Genomic DNA, 25667 nt, shown 5'->3' on the forward strand with positions numbered 1-25667 from the left:
CTGAGAGCTGAGTTAGAAATAAAAACTCTTGATCAAACACTGGAGGTCACAGATATGAGTCCTGAGAAATATTAGGGGATTGAATAGATGACATCAGTGGCAATATCATATTAAAAATGATGATATTAGGAAAGTACTTGATATTGTTAGTATTCAGGAATGTATTAACAGAGCTACTATCAGGTGGTATGACCACTTAAACAGAATAGGAAAAGAAGGAAAGGAAAGGTTAGCAACACAAGTGTTCTTTGCTAGGCTGGCAAGGAAAAAGACTCAGAGGAATACCAAGATCTAGATGAATTGATACAGTAAAAAGTGCCTTAAAAGACAGAAATATAATATCTAATAATATTGGAATGTTGATTTAACAGATAACAGGTTAATATGGAGGAGAATTGTGATAGGAAGTTGGTAATGAAATACCTTTTTCATGTAGTACTATCATAATATCCTGTACACAGTTCATGACATGTATCCCACTGAGGGTATGTGCAGAAATTTGATGATAATGATGGAATGTTAAGTTTGAAGAAAGGTTGAGAAGATGCAATTTACAGTCTAGTGGATAGTCCGAGGAGAGGTGATATGAGAGAGATGTACAAGTTAATAAGGGGGTTGTCATAAGATTAACACTGAAGACGATTTTCATAGAATAGTGGGAGATGAGGGGAGAACAAGAGGTCATCCCTGGAAGTATGAGAGTGTGCTGCAAAGTTGTGATAATCACCATGAAGGAAATGAGGTAGAACTATGTAAGATACACATTATTCTACATATTCCCCATGAAGTGTTATGCACTTGTTACAATGCTGCTGCATCATTTGCAATCTCTGAGAAAAAAGTTTTTCCCTTTTACACAAACCAGTCCTCAGCTGCAGATATGATTTCATCATCTGTGGTAAATTTTGTACCTTTCAAATGTTTCTTTCAATCTGGGAATAGGAAATAGTTAGATGGGACCAGGTCTGGTAAATAGGGTGGATGAGGCAGACATTGAAAGCCCAAGTTGTGTATTTTCTGTTGGGTTTCATGAGAAGTGAGCAGGTGTGTTGTCCCGCAAAAACAACATGTGTCTGCTCAGCTTCCTGTGGCATTTTCCTTTCAGTACCTCCTTCAATTCCTTCAGAGTTGTTCAATAAACTGCTGCTGTAACAGTTTGACCTTTTTTTGAGGTACTTGGTGAGGATTACACCATCCATATCCCAAAAGACAATGGCAAGAACCTTCCCTGGTGACTTTTGGGTTCAGAACTTCATTGGCCATGGAGAATTTTTGTCTTCACCCCAGTGGCTATTGTTTGGTCTCTGGTCATAGTCATGAACTCATGTTTCATCAACAGTCACAATACGAGCCAAAAAAAAATTGCACCTGATTTCTCAAAATGACCCAAAATCCCTTGAGATGAAAGCACACGTTCTCTCTTCTGGTCAATATTTGTGGATCCACTTCACTGAGAACATCTGCATGTTGGTGGATAATGGCCCCAACTTGTTCCCTGGATATCCTCAGAATCTTTGCAATGTTTTTAGCTGGTATTCGTCTATCATCAAGGATCACAGCATGCACTGCAGTAAAGTTTTTGGTTGTAATTGCTGTTGAAAGTCTTCCTGATCTTCTGCATGTCCAGTTGGTGGATAACATCCCCAACTCATTCCCTGGATACTGCCAGAGTCTTTTGCAATGTTTTTGGCTGGAATTATTTATCTATCAAGGATCATGGCATGCACTGCATTGATGTTTTCAGGCATAATCGCTGTGGAAGGTCTTCCTCCCTGGAGGCATCCGTTGTCTCAGGATGTCCAGTTTTAAACTTGGCCACCCATCTCACAACTGTTGGATATGCTGGGAGCACAGTCCCTTAAAGTTTCACATAAAGTTTGGTAAATCTCAGTTGCAGGCTTTTCTTGCAGCACAAAAAACTTGATGACAGCCCACACCTCTGTGTATTCAAATTTCTTCAAAACCTCTGACATGTCTTCTTATATATCCTAAAAGAAAAAGAACAAATTATTACAATTTGATGAAACATGGGGGATTAAAGGGTTTTAAGATATGTTCTTTCTTGTGGTTATATCAGTTGCTTTAATATAATTTTTGTTTTAGGCATTTATCAGAACTTTTCAGCCCCTACCCCTTGTTTAAGGAGAGTATGAGCAAAGGAATAAGAAGTAGGTTTTTTTGCATGGAGAGCAGTGAATGATTGGAATGCATTACATGAGAGTGTGATGTCTGCAGAGAATTTGAATGCATTTAATGCACAAGATGATGGGCTGTGCATATGACAGAGGGACCTCTCATGATGAGCCTTTGACTTCATTGGGCTGAAGATGAAGATAATAATATGAATAGTAATAAATTAAACTATTGCTCACAAACATTTTTTTTTTGGGCCCCTTTGTAATGAAGTGGAAAGCAATTAAGTTTTTTTCCAGAAACTTTATCACTTTCCACTTCATATACAAACGAAGAGATCCTATATAGTGTAATATCCTACAATAAACTTCACACTTATCTCTTTTTTTAGAGGATTTCCTCTCTCAGTCTTCCATTTCAAACTTTTCTCATTTCTGTCATCTTCATATACTGAAGACACAGAAACCACAATTCTCCTTTGTGCATCCTTCTTCTCATCTGGATCTGCTGATTATTAGTGACATGTTCTTTTTCATTAATGTTATCTTCATTTCTGTGTGCATGCTCAGAAATACAGCAGAGTAATTTCTACTCCAATCCAGCAATGGTTTCAGTGCTGTGCTTTAAATGGCAATAAAGTTATATTTCACAGTGCAGGAAAGTTGATCAATTTTAAAATTTCATAACAAAACAAGTAAAATTTAATATTTCTTCATATCACAGTGTTTTTAACATTGAGATAAGTTCACTTAATCATTAAGTAAATAATTCATAGTGTTAAGCTTGGATTTCCTTATAAGTATAAGCATTTCATTTTGACAAATCATATGAACACATTTATTTGCTAAATTTCTGATCTAAATAATTTAAAAAAAATTACATCTCAAAACAACTTGCTCTACCTGGATACTGAACAAATGAGGATGGGATGGCAATTTGGGATTTAGCCGACCAAATTGTATTCTTATTAGCTTAAACCACAATATAAAAGGATGGTACAACACAGAATTTCATGCCGGATGGGGCGTAACCTGGTTAAACAATGCCTCCGCTGTTTCTGCCAGGGAACCAGAGCGAACATCGGAAAGTCAGCTACTGGAACAAATCCTGCCACCCCAACTCAACATCACCAGAGTTCAAGATCAGTACTATCAACATAAGAAGCCTGAATGACAAAGAAATGGAGCTAGCTGAGGAATTGGATAAGTACCATATCGACATAATAGGGATAAGTGAAACAAAAAAAAAAAAAAGGCAAAAACTTGTGAGATCTTTCTAAGCAATAAATACAAAATGTTATATTCAGGCAATGACAATCAAGGAAATGGAATAGCCATAGTATTATTATTATTACCTGACACACCTCCAGGGAGTCCAAAGACTCATCAAGGGAGGGCACCTCTACCTCTACAACTCTCTGTCACCACCACTCAATCCACCAATGAACTGCAACTACAACAATGGCATCTACCACAAAAAACAACCAGTAGCATTTTATAGACAATCACAAACATCCGTGCCCATGCTGGGATTTGAATCTGCAGCCTTTTGGCTGGAGAGCGGATACACTAACCATTCAGCCTCATATTAGTATTCAACACTAAATACGAGGCTAATCTTCTTGAATTGCAGGCAATTTCAAGTAGAGTGATGTGGGCAAATATCAGAATGGGGGAACTGAACAATGAGACTTATTTGTGCCTGTGGTTCCACAGAAGGTTCTACTAAGGTAGGATTGGAGGAATTTTTTGAGGCTTTGGAGAAAGCAACTGACACAATAAAAAAATTGGTCATTGTTGGAGATCTCAATAGCAGAGTAGGAAATGATTTTCAGACAAACAAAAATATTTTGGGAAAATTTGGAGAAAAGAGCAAAGCTAATAATAATGGCAAATTTCTGTTGGATTTCTGTTCAGAACATGGACTGGTTATTACTACTAACACCATGCTCCAACATAAAAACGTGCACAAATTCATGTGGAGAGAAGAGGCAAGGAATAAGAAAAGTTTCATTGACTATGTTATTGCTCATAGTGATGCTTTCTCCCTGGTGCAGGACACTAGAGTGTACACAGGATTTGAAATGGAAGTGATCGCCATTCAGTCTTGAGCAGGATAAAATTGAATTTCATATTGAAAAGAATAACATGTAAGAAAGTTTTAAAGCAAATAAAAGTTGAACAGCTCTCAGATGCAAACTGTAGACTAAAATACACAAACACTATTCAAGAAAAAATGAAAGACTTTGAGAACAGGAACCAACACTTAGATTCAGTGGCAAGTCCTGAAGAAAACATTGATTCAGCCAGATAGGTATGTGGTAAGGTTGTCTGCAAGGATGGAAAAATCAGAACACCATGCTGGACATAAGAAGTTAAAGAGGCAGCGAAGGAAAAGAAAAAAGAGTATCAAAAGTTCCTGGCAAATAAGTCAGCTTGTGCTCTTAGAGAATACAGAGACAAATGTAAGAAAGCTAAACACTGTGTAAAATTGGCTAAACAAAAGTCATGGGAGGACTTTGGCAAGAACATAGAAAATAAATATCAAGGAGGTGGCAAAATATTTTGGAGGTTATTGAAGAAGCTTAGAAATTAGAGGAAAGAATACTGTAAAAGGAGTTAGAGATGATTAAGGTGACATATAAACGGGAGAAAAAGATATCCTTGAAGTATGGAGTAATTACTTCGAAAAATTGCTAAATGAAACAATCAGTGACAGCACAGTTGTAAAAAACACTGACCAGGCATGCAATCAGGAATACATATCCACACTTGAAGTAGGAAAAGGTCGCCAAAAGCCTGAAATGTGGAAAGACAACTGGAGTAGATGGTATTCAACCAGAAATGCTCAAGTATGAAGGTATAAAAGTCTTACAGTGGCTGCACTGCATAGTTCAGAAGGCCTAGATAGAGGGACGAATTCTGGGTGATTGGAGCAGAGCTCTCATATTATCCATACATAAAAAGGGAAATAAAACTGGATGTGAGAATTACAGAGATATTTCCTTATTGAGTGGTCCTGGTAATATTTATGCAAGTATACTTGAAAAACGTCTGAGAAAAATTGTGGAAGAGAAGTGTGGTGAAGAATAAGTTGGATTCAGGCCAAATAGAGGCTGTCAGGATCAGATCTTCACTTTACGACAAATAGTTGAGAAAGCATGGGGATATAACAAAGATCTGTATTTAAGTTTTGTAGATCTGGAAAAGGCATATGACAACTTGCCAAGAGAGAAGCTATTCAAAATGCTACAGTTGTATGGTGTCAATGGGGCAATGTATCAAGCAATATTTAGTCTTTATTTGAGTTCTAAGTCAGAAGTTGGAATTGAAGGAAGTACAGGAAGATGGTTTAATGTTAAATCTGGTGTCAGACAAGATGTACATTTTCCCCCTCTGTTATTTATTATCTATATGGATCATATTATGAAGGAAAGTGGTATTAAACCTGATATCAAAATTGGGGATGTTAATCTCAGCTCTTTGCTTTATGTGGATGATGTTATACTTTTAAATAAATCTGCTACAAGTCTGCAAGATTCCCTGACTAAATTGAATAACTGTTGTAATAGATATGGTATAAAGATCAGCAATAACTAGACAATGAAAATAGGCAGAGGCACTGAAAATATCACCTGCATTGTGAATGGAGAACCTATAGAACAAGTAAAACATTTCAGCTATTTAGATATGAGACAACAGAATCAACAAAGCTGGTATTGGTAGGAGGTCAACTAAATAAATTTATATGGAATAGGAGAGAAATTAATCAAAACAATAATTAGCTGTATACAAGACAGTTTTCAAACCAATTTCAATTTATGGATCTGAGAGAGCTGGGTTAGAAGTAAAACAATTGACCAAAGACTAGAGACCACAGATATGAGAGTTCTGAGGAAGATTAGGGACATGAACAGATGGCATCAATAGCAATACCATATTAAAAATGAGATATTAGGAAAGAACTTGACATTGTTAGCATCCAGGAGTGTGTTAGCAGAGCTAATCTCAGGTGGTATGGTCACTTAAAACAGAATGGGAGAGGAAAGATTAGCAAAACAAGTGTTCTGCCAGGTTGGCAGGGAAAAAACCCAAGGAAGACCAATATAGGTGGATTGACATGGTAAAAAGTGCCTTAGAAGATAGAACTATAAGACCTGATAATGTTGGAGTCTTGACAGGTAACACTGAAATAAGAAAAAAAAAAAAAATCAGCTAACACACCTTTTTATTCCCATATAGGGAGTAGGCAAGGCAGTTTTAGCCCTATCTAACTTTTGGAGACTGAGTGGGCAGTTCAATCGCCACTGGTAGCCAATCAGAGATAGCTGGCCCAAGGCTATCACTAATTAAGTGGCATGCAATGAAGAGGTGGCTCAACATGTGCTGCCATCTCGTGGTCCCTAACACAATATATTTAATGTCTGAAATAGTGTGGATTCTACGGTCGATTTTCTTGAGTTTAACATTGATCTGGAGGAAAATTGTAGTTTCAAGGCAACCTAGATGTATACACACAAACACACGTGTGTGTGTGGGTGTGTGCTTAAATAACACCTCTATGAAATGTTAGCATTAAATAAAGAACTTGCCAGCTGTGTACTACATTGATGGAATTGAACTGCACTAAATTGATGAAGTGAAGGATTCTGTCAGTCTGTAAATCTTCAGAGGTCGTATTGTAAAGGTGGCTAAAATAACTCATAGGATTACTTGGTTATTGATAAACACACTGGCCAGCAGAGAAAGAGAGGCTTTGATATGGCCCCATCTGGTCACTAAAGTTTCTTGAGGAGGTAGATAGGATCAAGAGATAAGTTACCAAGATGATATTCAGAACATTGGAATGGCTCTTATAATGATAGACTGAAGATCTATGAATTACAAAAATTAATGGTAAGGTGAAAAGGGGAGGGGAAGTGATACAATGAAGACATTTAAGAAATTCTGATGGAAAGGCGTATATATTAGCTATTCATAGTCATGCTTTTTGAGGAAATTATAATGTATGCTGAATATTAATTACAATAACTTTAATTAATACTTCTGATATTTCAGCCAAGTCAAACTGCTATTATCAGAGAAAACAGTACAAATTAACATTGGATAAACGAGGCTGAAGCAAGGCAACCAAATTTGAGCCCTCTCAGTGGGCTAAAATGGGTGCTCTTGACTGTTGGGCTGACGATCTGAGGATGAGTGCCTCCCATATTTATTGAGGTTTAGAAAGTTTCTTAAGGCTAAAACAGATTCCACAAATAGCTTCTTATATTTCTATTTGCTGTGGTGGAGTAGAGTGACCTTCTTCCAGAATATCCTATGGTGGAATGATGAATGGTAAGGGGGGGGGGGGGAACCACACAATAGTGAATGTATCTACCAGTGTGTGTGTGTGTGTGTGGGTGGGTGGGTTTTCTGTAAATAGAGAATGTGAGAGATCCATCAAGCTGGTATGTAATCAACGTTTCTAGTAAGGAGACTGTTGTTTTAATTTCCAAGGTGAATTGGAACCTGGGATATTGGTTGTTTAGATACGTTAACTATGCACTCATACCTAAAAAACATATTTAACTATGCACTCATACCTAAAAAACATCCTTAACTATGCACTCATACCTAAAAAACATCCTACAGAAAAAATTATGATCCAAATAGAATGAGGTATTTTCCATTTTCCTACCCATATTTCTAACATCAGACTGGATGTAGCCATACACATGCAAAACCACCAAAAAAAGCAACCTCTCAAAGAGGGAATATGAAGCACTACTGAAAATATAAAGCAACAACAGAATAGTAATTATGTTGGAAGTTTATTTTGCACTTGGTTAGACTATAATAAATTTAGTTTAATCCTTTATCCAAGTGCAAGCAAACGAAGTTTGCACCTGAAAATATCTTCCAACATCTTTCTCTAAATCCAGAGTAATTTAATAATAAGGTGGTACACTGGTTGGCAACTCGTATAGGTAAATATGACCTCTCCACTGCTTCTGCCTTAGTATCGCCACTCTGGGTCTGCCTTCCACTGACGAGACCTCAATAAAGGTCAAAACCGATCTGGGTAGTGGCCCTTCCCTTAATGCATAGTAGTATACATGTCTGCAAGGAGATGTGCTTTGCATGGGAGATACTGAGACAAGGAGTGATGAGAGCTTGGTCCACCTTTGCTACGAGTTGCACTTACCTCAGTCCTGAAGATATTTTACAAATAAAGATATTTACAAATAAATATCTTTATTTGTAAATAAAGATATTTACACTTGGATAAAGAATTAAACTAAATGTATTATAGAATAGTAATTATGAAAGTGGCTAAGGGAAAAAATGCCACTGTAGTTTTAAACCATCAACACTACATGCATAAACTTCTCTTTGCTTAGAGATTGCTCTATCTACCTTCCTTTAGGCCATGATGCCACCAATACACAAATTGGAACACTTCACAGGCTCCTTAAAAAGGTTGCATCTTAGCCTGTGAAGATCACCAATAAACTAAAACCATACAATTCTAGACCCCCCCCCATATATGGGCTGCCAAAAATGTGCTATCATGTCCCACTGTGGATGGCACTGATTCATCTACATACAAATTAGCCAAACATTTATCCAAAGTACTCTCATAACATACTAGCAATGCTCCACACATGAAAACCTCAGTCCACTTTAAAGCCAGTATAGAAAGCCTCCACTCTAACAAATTGACATAATGGTCAGTTTTGATGTCTTTTCTCTGTTCACTAATGTCCCACTTAAAAGCACCTTAGACTTTATCCAAGCTATATTTCTTTCTGAAATCTCAGCCCTGTTTCAGTTCACTGTGAACTCTGGCTATTTTTTTTTTTTTTTTTTTTTGGCAAGGAAAATTCTATAAACAGATAGGGACAGCCATGCCCCCCCCCCTTCCCCTCAGACAACTACTTCACTGAGACTTCAAAGAGAAAGCCTTAAACTCTGACTCATATAAGCCCACTGTTTGGTATGCTACATAGATTGATGTATTCTCCATTTGGCTACATGACATGGATCCTCTCAACATTTTATCAATACATTTCTTAACAGGTCAACATCCCAGGATCCAGCTCACCTTAGAAAAGGAAAACAACAATCATCTTCCTTTCCTAGATGCTTTGATTACACATCAGCCTGATAGATCCTTGGCATTTTCCATTTACAGAAATCCCCCACACACAGATAGAGGCACCAACAGTCACACTAACCCCCACCGTCCCTACAATATGAGATTATAGAATCCCAATATAACAAAGTAAATTAAATTAGAGTAAACTTGTAGATCTGAAAAAGTCATATGACAGGGTATGAAGAGAAAGGATGTTTAAAATGCTCCATTTTATATTTATTTAAGTTAGTAGTTAGAAATTACAGGAAGATGATTTGAAATAAAATCAGATATAAAACAAAGGATGTAAGAGATGAATACTATCTCCAATGTTATTCATCATCTTTTTGAAGGAAAGTGGTATTAAGCCTAATAGCAAAAGTGAAAATGTTAATATAGTCTTTACTTTATGCAGATGATGTTATACTCTTAAATAAATCTATTAAAATCCATAGAATTCGAATTCCTTAACTAAATTTCTTGTAACAAATCTGGTATAAAAATCAGCTATAAAAAGACAAAGACTAAGAAAATAGGCAGGAACATGGAAAAACAGTGGCTGCATCATGAATGAGATACCTATAGAAGTAAATTGCAACTATTTGAGGCCCAATTTTTACTGAAGATGCAAATAAAATATAGAAACAGACAACAGAATAAGTAAATCTGGTATTAGGGTGAAAACACTGAAGTAGTGTATATAAAAACGGTGCTGACACCAACTTATGGATCTGAGAGATGGCTTGGAAATACAATACTTGATCAGAGACTGGGGATCAAAGATATGAGAGTTTCTGAAGCAATTATGGAAGAGAACAGATGTCATCAATAATATAATCACATTAAACATGAAGATATTAAAAGGGACCTGAAACCGTTAGCATTCAGGAATGCATGTGCAGAGTTTATCTCTGGTAGTATGATAATTAGCAAAATATACTTGATACTAGGATGGAAAAGACCTAGAGAAAGAAAAAGATTTAGATGGAATGATGCAGTCAGAAGTGCCTTAGAAGACCAAAACATAAGATCTGGCAATATTGGAGTCCTGATGGATAAAGGAAAATTGTCAATAGGAAGTTAGTCATAACCTAAACTTTTCATTTAATACTACCATTGTATTCTGTGCATTCCTTGAAGGTACATATCCGTTTAATGAGAATGAGCAGCTGCTTGGCAGCCATCATTTAATGTCCTGCTTTAAATATAATAAACCAACTTTTCTTTCTCTTTTTTATTCTATCAACCTTTTTTTTTTTTTTGAAACAGCCTTTTGCATGCTGCTTTCCTCTTAAAGATGCCAATGCATCAATAGATTTTTATGTCTTCCTTAAACTCTTGCCCACACACATGACACAGTTGTGGTTTCATATGAGAGTTTTTAATTTTTTTTATTTATTCATTTTTGTTATATGTGAATCTCACTCATGAAAAGTGGTAAGCCTATATCAGATTAGTGGTGCTGAACAGCTAAGGATTAGATAATCTTAAAAAAAAAATGCTGAGAAATGGTATTCATCTACTACCTAAAGATGTTCATAAGCATCCATGTCCACAGTGGGATTTGAACCCACAACCTGACGGATGGAGAGCATGTAAGCTGTCCACTCAGCCAACCAGCTGATTGTCATCATCAGCTACTTTCTGTCCACAAAGGCCCTCCATTCTTCCCTATCTTGCTTTCCTACGTCAAGTTCCAGCCACCTCTTTGATCCTCCTATAACTGTCTTTTCATCTGTGGGATAACATTTAGATAAACTCCGTCCAAATTTTAAGTGTTACTTATTGAAATATGACCTACCCGTTGCCGATAGGATATTTTAATGGCTGTTAAAATGTTTTGCACCTGGTATAAGCTCTGAACTAAGCATTGTACTTTTTATCTTGAATGGTAATACTTAGCAGTGATCTGGGTAGTCTTCTTCAACTGTTCAATATTTTTCTTTTAAGGCAGATAGCAATGTTTCCTTTCAGTGCTTCATAGTATTTTCCAAAGGCTATCCTACCAAGGTGAATTTTTCTATACTCATACCCTCCCTCTTTGATCTTTATTAGCACTAAGTAAACATAGGGAGTTACTATATCAATTTCCTAGTCATTCCACATGTACTAACTTTTTTGGTTATGTAATTATCATACATCATTTTTGTTTGGTCTTTGTTTTTTTTTAATCCTTTCTTTTTACTTCTGCATTCAATTCACTGATCATTCATTTTAGTTTTTCTGCTGCTTCCTACAAGAATAATGTCATCAGCAAATTGTAGGTGATTTAGCACTTTTCCATTTACTATAATTCCTCTATTTACATCAGTCACAGAAGAAATTTTTAAAAATCTGAAATGGAAAAATAGAAGAATTATAATAAATAGGAAAGAGCTTTCATATCTGTTCCTGATTTTGTAGATGCAACTGAATTTATATATATATATATATATATATATATATATATGAATAAATATATCAATATAAACGCATAACTGAGAGGAGACCTCCACATAGCCTTTAAAGGAATGCAAAGAACCGACCAGGGTTTCTGACCTAATGTCCAATCCTCACCTTCTCGTGGTGCACCCTGTTGGATATCTACCTGGATACTGAACGAAAGAGGATGGGCTGGCAATTTGGGATTTAGCCGACCAAATTGTATTCCTATTGGCTTAAACCAATAGAGAAAATGATGGTACAGCATGACAAAATTTCATGCCGGCTGGGGCATCGCCCGGTTAAACAAGGCCCCCGTTGTTTTCACCAGGGAACCAGGGTGAACAGCAAAAAGTCAGCTACTGGAACAAATCTGAAAGCACACCCCAAATCAACATCACCAGAGTTAAAGATCGGTACTATCAATGTAAGAAGCCTGAATGGCAAAGAAATGGGGCTAGCTGAGGAATTAGATAAGTACCAGATTGACATAATAGGGGTGACTGAAACAAAAAAGACAAAAACTGGTGAGATCTTTCTGAACAATAAATACAAAATGTTATATTCAGGAAATGACAATCAAGGAAAAGAAGGAGTAGCCATAGTACTCAACACAAAATACGAGGCTAATCTTCTTGAATGGCAGACAGTCTCAAGTAGAGTGATGTGGCCAAATATCAGAATGGGGAATTGGACAATGAGACTTATTTGTGCCTATGGTCCCACAGAAGGTTCTACTAAGGTAGAAGTGGAGAAATGTTTTGATGCTATAGAAAAAGCAACTGACGATGAAAAATGGTTACACAGTAATACTGCTGGTTTTTTGCAGAGGCCTTTTTTTTTTTTTAACAGGATACTACATGAAACTCTGTTATAAACTGCAGGAAATGAGAATGGATATGAGACTGGTAATGTGAATGTGAACGCTGGCTAATGAATAGACATCAGAAAGTAGTTCATGGAGAAGACTGTGACTAGCAGTGTACTGCAGGGCTTCATACTTGAGCCACCACTATTTAACTTGTATATTAATGATATAGGAAATTATCTTAAAAAAGTTTTCACAGTTATTTGCTGATGATGCAAAACTGGGTTCAGCAATAGTTATTAAAGATGATGTAGAGATCTTGCAGTGATTTAAACAGACTGATGTATGGACAGTCTATTTAAACTATAAGGTTATACATTTTTGGATAAGAAGATTACCAGCTATGTACTATACTGGTGGAAATGGGTTGCAGGAAATTGATGAAACTTGGAATTTGAGGATGCTAGTAGAGTGCAGTTAAAGTTCAGTATTCAGACTATGTATAAAAAAAAATACAAAAATAAAATTAATAGAAAATAGAGGGAAAAAAAATCCTTAGCTCTCCCCACATAAAAAAATGGAATAGTGTGACATGGAACTATGGATTACAATATATTAATAGCAAGAAGACTGACCACAACAGTTTTAACTTGTAGAGAAAATGTATAAGTTAATGTGTTAGACTTGATGAACATATCTTGAAGAGCAATGAAACTTCAAATCATTGGGAGTCTGTTATTCCAGATGAAGTGCAGGTTCCGAGGATGGAATCTGCTCTTCCTTGGAGGCTAAAGTTCTGAAAATTCCAAATTTCTGGGCAGGATGGTGATGTAAAGTGGCAGTGGGTATCTGCTTGCAGTGCCGCACTCAGGGAGGGGACCAGGGGGCCTCCTCCCCCCCTCCAAAAAAAAGAAAAAGTTAAAAAACACTAGAAAATTTTTTCCAAAATACTTTTCCTAATTAAAATTCATTTATTATTTATGTTGAGTCATGTCTTCTATTTCTATACTACTTATGAATTAGGGGTCACATAAGGTGAGAGAACCCTGTAGCAGTGTTTCTCAACCTATGGTCCGCGATGATGGGACAGATAGTCCACAGGCTTAAATTAACCAAATAAATCTATACATTTTAATTATCCAAACAAAACAAATTAAAATTGAATAAGTAGGTAAAAATTATTAAAATAAAATGAATACTTAAAAAAAAAAAAAAAAACAGCAGCAGAATGTTCATAGAATGAACATTCTGCCGCTAAGTGAAAAACAATGCGATTTTATTGCTTCCACCTTCCCTTGCTGTTTTGTCAGATTTGAAGTGAACATGTGTTGTTCACATGACCACATTTCCAACAACTGCTTGTTGTTTATTGATTTTTATTGTTGAAGGTTTTCCTCCTCCTTCAACCAAGGCTCAATATATCTTCAGAAGTGAAGATATTTAGACAAAACGTGTTGTGAGTTAACTCCAGTATTTATATATTTTTTGGAAATCGTGCGAAAAGCAAGCTGACAATTGAGTTGAAATGCTAACTCTCTTCAACTGAATTCCAATAATATGTAAAACTGCCATAACAGCATTCACTATATATATATATATATATATATATATATCTTAGTTTTAACATGTTTACGAATTTTAACACTTTCAGTTGAATTTTATTGCTGCCGAGCGAACTCACCCAATCTAATTAATAACAATAGTTTTTAGTTAGATACTGTGTTTGCCGGTGCAACATATGGTTTTGCTTGAGTCTATATATACAGCATAGCTTCTGTATGAGGGGACATGTGATTTATTAATTTTATTCCAATTGTGTCTAATTGAACTATTTGTTGAGAAATATAATACACAGACTGCTTATACCTTATTCACTGACATAAAAGTATTTGTTTTTCTTGCCTCTGCAACATAGTGGCTATTGGGGGAGGGCGTGTTGTTTACCGTGGGAGCAAGTTACCATCGCCCTGCTCTGAAAGTGTTTCAGCTTTTTTCATTTGTGAGGTACATGCGAAACTTTAATTTCTTTTTTTCGAAAAGTAAAATCAGGGGTGAGAGTTATATGCGAGTAAGTACGGTATTTCAATTATGGATAAGTACATTGGTATCTTCTTTAAATTGAAAAATATCTTGGATGACAGTGATAATACAAAACGAGTTTGTAATGACAGTTTGTGTGTAGTTTCTGAAGAGAAAAAGGTCTGTAACGAATCCACAAAAACACAGAATTCCCATCAGTTGCAATGCGATAATATTAATACGCTGAACGAAAGGAAAGCTTTGCTGATTTGCTGGACACTCGACCAGTGGATCGCATTTAAAAGTAAATATAGTTGGTTATTTTGTAGGAACATTTTTCTGTTTTGTGACTTTTTTCTCCCTTTACGGTAATTATGCCTACATTATTGTGTTATTATTCAACAATTGTTTACAGGTTTGAATGTGTATATAAAGTCAATATCTCCTTACATAGCCTGATTACGAACGCGTGATGAAAGGGATGGGGAGGTTTGGAGCTTCCCCAGATAGTATTCAAAAGGCAAATACAATTGGTTATTTTGTATAGGGCCCCGAAACTTATTAGTTTAGAATTTAACCACTGGGAAAGGGTTTGTGTCCACCTCAAAACTCTGAAATAGAATTTGGAAACATTTTCTGAATAACTTTCTATAAGAAATTTCTGCGATTTCACAATCCATTTCAGGCTTGCAGTCATGAGAACGACCTTTCGTTATTGAAAAAAGAGCAGCTAATTGAGAGCTTTCAAGTGACAGTGGGATTAAAATGCAATTCCATGATCGTGGTTTGGCTCGATTCTGGATCTCGCCTTCAGGGAGAAGTGAATTTCCTGAATTATTTGAAGAAGTCTAAAATCATCATGCAGTTTTCTACAACCTATCTTTGCAAGAAACAATTTTCATCGCTCCTTCAAATACAAACAAAATACAGAATTCGTCTTAGTGTGCATGCCGATCTTTGACTGAAGTTGACCAATATTGAGCCAGATATCCAGCAACTCTGCAAGGTCGAGAAGCTCATCCATCTCATTAAAAGTAAATAGTAACATAATTATATCATTTTATTTATTTGTTTAATAAAAATTAAAACTTTGTTTTAATTTTTATCCACAAAATTTAATTTTGTATCTATATATCCGCCTGGTTGGACGACTCTCCAGCCAAAAAGCTGCGAGTTTGAATCCCGCTATGGGCATGGATGTTTGAGATTGTCTGTGAAAATACTAGTGGCAGTGGTCGGCAGTAGATAGCGTTGTGATGATTGTAGTTGTGGTTGGTGAAGACTAAGAGTTGTAGAGTAGATGCCCATCCTCGATATGTCTTTGGACTACATGGAGATGTTATGTAATAATAATATTGACAAGCTTTACATATTCATTGTGCATCACATAGTTTGAATTTGGCAGTTGGAAATGCTATATCCATGACAAATAAATTGCACTGGCATAATTGAAAAGGTACACAATTTCTTCAATACCCCTAAAAGACAGGACGTCCTTGTTGTTTATAATATTAATATCTTTTAAGATTTATAATATCTTTATTTAGCTTGCAAAAAATATTTGCGTGCACCTTACCATTGTCCAAAATAATGCAAAAATCTGACAGTGACCTCTTAATTGCCCTAAATTTTGTTGATGATGTTGTGGCTCAATTAAATACCGTTCATGAAACACCAGATTCTTCATTTAAAGATATTTACAATGAAGCATGGATAAAAGCCAATAATTTTAATATTGACATTAAAAAGCCAAGGACTTCATCAAAACAAACATTAAGGTCCAACGTTCAAGCCAATTCTGTAGAAGAGTATTTCAGGAGAACTATTTCATTCCATTTATTGACCATATATTGACTCAACTTCATGAACGTTTCACTCAGCACCGCAACATTTTGAAATTTTTTTTTTTTTCTCTTCTACCAAATGGAAAAGATGCTCCAACAGCAAGTGCAATGGAAGATTTTCGTCAATTGTGTGAATTTTATGCCAGAGATTTGCCTTATACAAATCCAGCAATTCTGAATGCCGAATTCAAGTTGTGGTATAAGAAATTTGAAAAACCATTTGCAATAGCTCCATGCAAAAATGCCGTTGATGCAGTTTCAAAGTGTGACAAAATGATATATCCTAACATCTATAACTTATTAAAAATATTTGCAACCCTTCTGGTAACAACATGCGTCAGTGAAAGGTCATTTTCTAACTTACGCCTTTTAAAAACCTATTTAAGATCTACCATGACACAATCACGATTAAACGGACTGGCTTTGCTATATATATACACACAGAGAGAGATCAATGTAACCACGACTGAAATAATTCAAGAGCTTTGTAAAAAGAAAAGAAAACTGGATTTTATTCTTTAAATAAGTTTTTATAATTACCTAATGAATTTTATTGAATGAATGAAATTTAATGAATTTTAGTTGAACGGATAAAAATATTTTTAATGCAAATTCCTTGTATTAAAAATATTTTCATCCGTTCAGCTCCCCCACCCCCAAGATTAAATTCTGGGTGTGCCACTGTCTGCTTGTCTGTGTGTGTGTGTGGGGGGGGGGGCTTATGGTATACTGAACATATGAGGACCCATCCAATTGTCTTAACACTAGGATATTCCAGAAAGCTAGAGAGCCCTTCATTTTTTTTTCCCTTCACCAATAAAACTAACCTGAGAGTGGATAATGCAGGTGGAGTAAAAAGTTAAAAAGAGTTAGTGGGCCATGTAGCCAAATGGCAAAGATATTGCTAGTATTTCAGACATACTTTAGGCTAAAGGGGCAGCCAAATTTTCAAAAGATTCCATGTATAAGTCAACAATGGAAATGAAAGTGGACAGTCCATTACTACATTAATCTGCTTAAAGAGCTGGTTGTTCCAGCTAACATATCCCAATTTAAAACAGCGCTTAAAGAGTCTGCAAATGTCAGGATCGTCTGTGATTACTGATGATGAGAATGCAGAGTTTGCAGTCTCATCAGTAACAGTAATTAGAGATTACTGTGCAGAGTACCACTATTGCCCTGCATACATGTGACTGTCCTTGTTCTCGAGGTCATTTCATTCTCTGTCTTTGATGAGTGTGTGACTTTAAAATGCCTTTGATAATGCTAGCTTGAGTTGGCAAAATATCACTTGTAAAACAATTAATTTAGTTAGTAAATTAGTTATTCTCATTTCAGCTCCACATCATTTTTGTTCAAAAACTTTGACATGAATCACTGCAACAGCTACAGTAATTTGAATATGGAAATGCTGCTTGTGTTTGTATCTATGGTCCCACACATTAAGTGCATGTTGAAACAGCAGCTGCGTGTAGCCTCCATTTAGTTGCTTTCTTTAATCAAGAACACTGAAGAACTCATAAGTTAAAATATATTTTTGTAACAACTTCTTTTATAAATGTTTCCTACAGAAAATACATAATATTCAAGTCATTAACATATTAGCACATGAAAATCTGAATGTTCTGTTTATTTTACTAGAAACCAACCTTGAATTCATTTTTTCTTCTTATTATTTTTAATGATATAAGGTATGGGAAAAAAGGAAACACTTGTTATGTGTCTCCTTTCTTCTCCAACCTTATATCGTTAAAAATAATAATAAATGAATTCAAGGTTTGGTTTTTTTTAATGTTTGTTCCATAGTTCCATAATACTGATCTGAAATATTAGTAATGTCTTCTGATACTTACAACAGTCCACATAAGCCAACTTGAAGAGGTGCATTTATTAGAGGAAATTTCTATTAAAAATAAAATTTAAATCATAAATGAAATATCAATTAATTACTTTTACAAGTATACATACTATTCCAGCCAAAAGTCATGGGGCATTCCTCTGACTGCAAGAAAATATGTGCAATTACACAAATGCATTAATTCATGGTCTATAAAAAAGATGTGCACTTTACATGGACATCATTTCAATCTTATATGCTGAATGATGAACAGAAGAATAGCATTTTAGAGCAGAATGATATCCATATGGGAAAAATGTCTGTACATGCTATTGCACAGAAAATAAACATTTGTAGTCCACAGGTGTAATCCTAAGATACGACTAGGTAGGTAGGTCTAAAATACTGGCTAACAAGAGTCATTACTCCTTCAGAAGACTAGTTCATTTTATTTTATCAAATCCTAGAGAATCTATCTGTTTGGAAATATAATCAGCCACAAGTAATCTTGTAAGTGAGATATACTTGCCATGAATTTTTTTAGAAGGGCTGCAATCCAAAACCTTTTTTTAACACATTGACTGTCACTAGCCTAATCTGTAAACTTGCTGCTGATGCCAATAGCAACTTAATATATTACAAGGTTTTGCTTTTGTAGTGTTGTGAGTCCATACTGTTAAAAAGTGAATATGAATAATTTCTAACACCTCAACTACACGTCTTCATCAGTAGAAATTACTAACACTTTAAAAGATGAATACAATATAACACCATAATTCTCCAAAACACTGCCAGAAATTAGTAGCAAGTCTTCCATGATGTACTGAAGCAGCTGTTATGATCAAAGGCAGGACAGAGTACATTATTAATTTCTGTCAATAAAAAAATAATAAAAATGCTTTATCTGAATGTCCCATGATTTTTGGTAGTTTAGTGTACATATAAAAATGTATGTATTACCATAATTAAAAAGAAATATATATATATATATATATAAATATTTGGAATCAAAACAATACATTTTTAAAACATGTACCATCACAATGAACTTACATGGATTTCATTATCTATAAATAAGCATGCAAACATTATATAAAACTATTTAACCATATAAACCTGTGTACAATCCAGAAAAAGCAACTGATGAAATCTATCAATTGCTTTCTCTGTAAGATATGATTTGCTTTCCTTCTGGCTCTTATTTGAAATGCCTTAACATGTTTCTTAAAAATTGAACAAAACAGTTTGATTGTTAATACTCCTAGAATTCACAGACATGCTTAAATGACTATACATAAATTATGTAAGGAAAATAAGAAATTTAATATAAAGCACTAATAATGTGTTAAGTATCTACCATGTTATCAATGTGAATACACACAAAGAGAAAGGGGGGGGCACTACATGAGGCAAGAAAGAAATGAACAGAAGTTTCAGAGTACTTTTGTTCTGCTGCTATATGTCCAGTCATATGATACTATTAGAAACCCATGGAAACTGAAAACATAGTCATTAACACAGTTATAAACAAGCAACATAAAAGGACAAAGGGTCAGAAAGCTTATCACAAGATGTAAAAGTGAGCAGTTTTAACAAGAAACATTACTGAATTAAAAATAAAACTAAAATTAAATTAAGACATTTGCATACAAACTGCATATGCAATGAAATAATTATTTGTGTGCAGCAAATAGGAAGTGTATGTATGACAAGCCAAATAAATCAACTTGGGAATATGTTGTTTTCACAAACTTTATTGTCCTTTCTATTGAATTATTTTTATGGATAAGTTCTAAAAATTCATTCTTCATTATGGACAATAAATGAAATTAAATGCAAACTACATTTTTTAGTTTTGTGAAGTGCAAAACTGAGGGAGAATGTAGAGGACTAATAAATATTAAACACTAGAGAAAAAGAGTTCTGCTGTGTTGTCAAATAAAAAAAAAACAGTCAAGACATGCTTTCAAGGCAAATTTGGACGTACTGCGAAGATGAATTTGTATTCTATAATTTATGAAAAATATACTGACTGGTGATAAACTCCAGGTTACTACAAGGTTTTTGAGACTTTTAGTTCATTTTTCATATAAAAAATGATTTAAACTAGGCAAGAAATCTCCTGGGAAACATATCTCTTTCTGCTTTTCCAAACAAAGAAAGATTCATTGTAAAATGTTTTAGCACCTGAAGTGTTTTTTTTGAATAATTTTATAAAGCTTCATGAAATGTCATGAAATATAAGAGCCTGTATAGCCCAGTGGAAGTGGAACATGTTTGTTTGCGCTCCTAAACCACCTAAAGATAGACTTCGCATTCAAGTCTAGTTGCTGACTAGAGAGGAACTTTTATTGGTGACTTGGTTGGTAAGGGTAGCAAAAGTGAAGTATGAGCATCAGTTAGCTAATGAAGCCAAAAAGAATCCTAGGGAGTTCTTTCGATATGTAGCCATCAAAAAAAAAAAAAAATGATTATGGAAGGATGACACTGATTGGAGAAAATGGTATAAAGACAACTGCTGTGGAAGATATAGTGGAGATACTTAATGAGCAGTTCATAAAGGTCTTTCATTCTTGTGAATGTGACATCGTGGAGAGACAGAGCAGTTGATGATGGGAAGGAGAGACTGACCGTGAGCAAGAGGTGTATTGGGGAATTGAGCAAACTTGATGTTAATAAGGCTGTGGGACTTTATAATATATCACCATGTATTTTGAACACATAAAATATATTAAAAACCTAACAAAGAAACATGATATAAACATAGTGATGGATGACTTCAATGCAAAAGTGGGCAGAGGGGGGTGATGGAGAAATTGTTGGTGAACATGGCTTAGGTACCAGAAATGAAAGAGGAGATGCTATGTCGAGTTCTGTCAGGAAGAAGATCTAAACAATAGCAAATACCTGGTTTAAACTTCCCCCCAGAAGACTGTACAGTTGGAAATCGTTCCAAGATAACCGACATAACATTGTGAAATCAAATTGATTACATACTGATAAATAAAAGATTCCACAGTAGTATAAAGAGTGCAAACTTATCCTGGAGCAGATTGCAGAAATAAGTCTTAGATTAAAATCAGCTAAAAATTCACAAAAGAAGAAAAAGAAAATTGATGTAAAAAAACTAAAAGACCTGAAGATAAATAAAAGTGCCAAGACAGTTTAACCTGCGATTACAACAGATTAACATAGAAGAAAATAAAAGAGTGGAATCTCTTTGGAATAGCTTAAAGAATGCCATTGTAACAAGTATTGAAGAAGTAGGTTATGTGAATGATGTAAAACAACAGGAATGGATGACAAATGAGATTCTTTTTCTTATTGATACAAGAAAAATGTACAAAAACAAAGACCTAGCCAGATATACAGAAACACATATCATCAAGAAAAAAAATAAAAGAAGCCAAGGAAAATTGGATGAAAAATTTATGTACTGAGATTGAACTGCTTCAGAAGAAACATGATAATTTCAATCTGTATAAGAAAATCAACGAAATTTCCAGTAAACTCAGAAAAAAGCAAACAGTGTCTCTAAGAGATGAAAGTGGAAAAATAGTTCTAGAAGAAGAGAATAAGGCACAGATTTGAATAAAATATGTAACAGAACTTTTCAATGATACCAGACAGAAGCCTATAAATATAAAAGATAACATTCAAGGACCAGCAATTATGAAATGTGAAATAGAGAATGCTATAAGATCAAGTAAAACAGGAAAAGTCAGTGGACCAGATGGTGTGCAAACAGAATTTTTAAAATTAATAGAACCAGATAACATCGAACTTCTTGAAAAACTATTTAATAAAGTATTGGGTTGTTGCAAATGAAATGGCCGTTGAGTGACTGTCAGGTTTCTACTGGTATATGCAAATTTTTATGTCATGCAATTGTAGTATTTGTTTCGTTCAACAAGCATTAAACATTGAATACAACCAACATCAAGTCAATCATGGAACCCAGTCAATTAAGGTTGCTATACCTTTAAGAGTTCAAATTGGGAAATTCTGCAGCGGCTGCAGTAAAAAACATCAATAAAGCATTCAGTGGAGGAACAACTAATGAGAGATCCACTCACCGTTAGTTTGCAAAATTTCGCTCAGGAGATTTGAGGCTATAAAACAAACCCCCGTAGCCAAAGTCCTTCCTCCATTGATTCGAATGAATTAAAGGATTTAATAAAATCAGATCCACGACAAACTGTACGAGAGATCGCCCAGATACTAAATGCACACGTCTCAACTGTTTCATGGCACTTGGCAATAATAGGAAAAGTAAGGAAGCTCGACAAGTGGGTGCCTCACAAACTCACTGATGAGAACAAAGCACGGCGTTTGGAAGTGTGCTCTTCTCTCTTAAGAAGTAAAGAAGAAAGGTTCCTGCAACGAATTGTGACTGTGGATGAGAAGTGGATATTCTACAACAATCATACACATTCGTCGCTTCCTCCATTGATTCGAATGAATTAAAGGATTTAATCGAATCAGATCCATGACAAACTGTACAAGAGATCGCCCAGACACTAAATGTACACTTCTCAACTGTTTCACGGCACTTGGCAATAATAGGAAAAGTAAGGAAGCTCAACAAGTGGGTGCCTCACAAACTCACTGATGAAAACAAAGCACGGCGTTTGGAAGTGTGCTCTTCTCTCTTAAGAAGTAAAGAAGAAAGGTTCCTGCAATGAATTGTGACTGTGGATGAGAAGTGGATATTCTACGACAATTGTACACGTTCGTCGCAGTGGTTGGGAGTGAAAGACGCTCCGGGAAGGACTCCAAAGGCACCTCTGCATCCAATGAAGATGTTGTTTACTGTATGGTGGTCTTCTGCTGGTGTTATTCATTACTCATTCCTTCCACGAGGTGAAACGATAAATGCAGCTCGATATTGTACAGATATGCAGCAAATGCATGACAAATTGTACCTTAAGCAACCAGCACTTGTGAATAGACATGGAGTCCTATTGCTTCAGGATAATGCCTGACCACATACGGCAGTGTCAACCATATAGCAAATCAACAATTTGGGATACGAAATTGTGCCTCATCCTCTATACTCTCCTGACATTCCCCCAACAGATTACTATTTTTTTACAGCACTTGAGCCATTTTTTGTCCAAGAAATGCTTTGCCAACGAAGCACCAATTTATCAAGGAGTGGGAGGACTTCATGACTTACAGAGACGCTGATTTTTACAAATGTGGTATAAATGACCTTGCCACACGTTGGCAACAATGCATTGATGCTGCTGGAGATTACTTTGATTAAACAGGTGTTCTTCTTCTTTTTATTCTCTTCTTTTTCAATCGTCTTTAAAATCGGCCATTTCATTTGCAACAACCCAATATATGAAAGTCATGAATTTCCATCAGATTGGCTCAAATCTACATTTATCACTATTCCAAAGAAACCCAAACCGAATTCCTGTGGCGACTTCCGACTTATTAGTCTAATGAGCCAAACATTAAAAATATTTTTGAAATTTAGAATTGTATTTATAGAAAAAGTGAAGAAACTCTAAGTGAAACGTAATTCGTCTTTCAGAATCGTTTTGGTACTAGAGAGGCCCTTTTCTGTGCCCAAATCTTGATACAAAAATGTACAGAAAAACAGAAATTTGTCTTTATGTGTTTCATAGATTTTGAAAAAGCATTCAATAAAGTCAGACACGCTAACTTAATAGAAGTCCTTCAACAAATAGGGTTAGATGAACAAGACATAAGACTAATAAAAAATCTGTATTTCAATCAGTCAGCTACATTCAATTATACAACATTATCACCAGTGATATTAACATCAAAAGAGGAGTGAGACAAGGATGCATGTTCTCACCACTCTTGTTCAACATATATGCAGAGGTGATCTTTAAAAAGGCATTGGAAGAATGTCCAGAGGGAATCACAATAAATGGAAAGATTGTTAACAATCTACAATATGCAGATGATACCGTGCTAATTACAGATAACATTATGGATCTCCAAAACTCATTGACAGAGTATACATAAAAAGCAGAAGAATGGGAATAAATATAAACATCAACAAGACAAAACACATGGTCATTAGAAAACATCCAATCTCTCATCAATGAAACTGACACTCAATGGGAAATATATTGATCAAGTGTCAAGATATAAATATCTTGGTTGCTGGCTTAATGAAAGGTGGGATCCTGAAATAGATATAAAGACAAGGATTGAAGTTGCACGGCAGTCTTTCATGAAAATGAGAACACTATTCTGCAATAAAGACCTAAACATGGAAGTCAGATGCCGAATGCTGAAATGCTACGTGTGGTCTATTCTGCTCTATGGAGTTGAAACATGGACGTTGAAGGCAACAACCATCAAGAAAATTGAAGCCTTTGAAATGTGGCTATACAGAAGAATGCTAAAGATATCATGGACAGAAAAAATTACCAATAAAGATGTCTTAAAATGCATTGGCAAAGCTAAAGATCTTGTACAAATAATCAAGAAACGAAAAACATCATATCTTGGCCACAACACGAGAAACAGCAAATACCAACTTCTACAAACTATTTTGGTAGGAAGAATTGATGGCAAAGGAACTAGAGGAAGAAAAAGAATATCACGGTTTGACAACATCAAGACGCGAACAGGAAAGAGCAGCACGCAACTTCTCCGATTAACATAAGAACGCAGTTTGTTCGCCAAGATGGTCGCTGACCTTCGATAGAAGATAGCACCATAAGAAGAATTCTGAAGGAATATGCTAGGAATATGAATATTTTCTTAATATGAGTCTTGCACTGGGTTGAGTTCCAAAGGAGTGGAAGGAGGGCAAGATTGTAAGCTTCATAATGGGAGGTGATAGAATTGAAGCATCAAATTATAGGCCTATTTTTGTGTCAGGTGTTATGGTTAAGTTGTTGGAGAAGCTGGTGAGAACTAAGATCCAGAATTGGGTTGACAACATCTTTGATGAACAGCATGGATTTGTTAAAGGGAGGTCATGTTTTAGTAATCTACTAACTTATTACAATAAGATGACAGCTTCCTTGGACAAAGGAGAGCAATACACAGTAGTATACTTAGATTTTGCAAAGACTTTTGATAGATTACTGCACGATAAGTTGATAGTCAAACTAGAGCGGATAAGGTTGGATATTAGATTAGTGCATTGGATCAGAGACTGGCTATCTGATAAGTATCAGCAAGTTGTGTATTGGAGAGCAATATCCCAGAAGAGAAAGTCACTAGTGGTGTGCCTCCGGGTCTATTTTAGGGCCATCGTTGTTTAACTTGTATTAAGATATTGGCAACAATTTGGATGGGGATATTGGCATCATCATCTGTTTGGATAATGCAAAGTTGAGACGAACTATGAAGAGTATAGAAGATACTGTAGCCTTACAAGAAGACTTGAATAAATAGAGCGAAATGGAACAGGAATGGGGATACGAGTTCAATGTTGCAAAATGTAAGGTTTTAAAATTTGGGAAAAAAAGATGGGACGTAGAATTTA

The 25667-nt window shown here is 35.4% G+C and overlaps 1 protein-coding gene across 4 annotated transcripts in view; it reads right to left on the reverse strand.

Annotated features, from left to right (window-relative positions):
* The window catches only part of Sfxn1-3 (Sideroflexin-1-3), a 260013-nt gene that overhangs the window by 33809 nt on the left and 200537 nt on the right, over positions 1-25667 (reverse strand). For all 4 annotated transcript variants that reach the window (XM_090392487.1, XM_090392486.1, XM_090392488.1 and 1 more), the window contains exon 9: positions 18198-18247. In XM_090392487.1, coding sequence (XP_090248613.1) covers positions 18198-18247 — 50 coding nt within the window. The remainder of the gene's footprint in view (positions 1-18197; positions 18248-25667) is intronic.

This window comes from Typopeltis vanoorti, chromosome 5, assembly GCF_054136105.1.
Source record: "Typopeltis vanoorti isolate ZY-2024b chromosome 5, IOZ_Tvanoo_1.0, whole genome shotgun sequence".
NCBI lineage: Eukaryota > Metazoa > Arthropoda > Arachnida > Uropygi > Thelyphonidae > Typopeltis > Typopeltis vanoorti.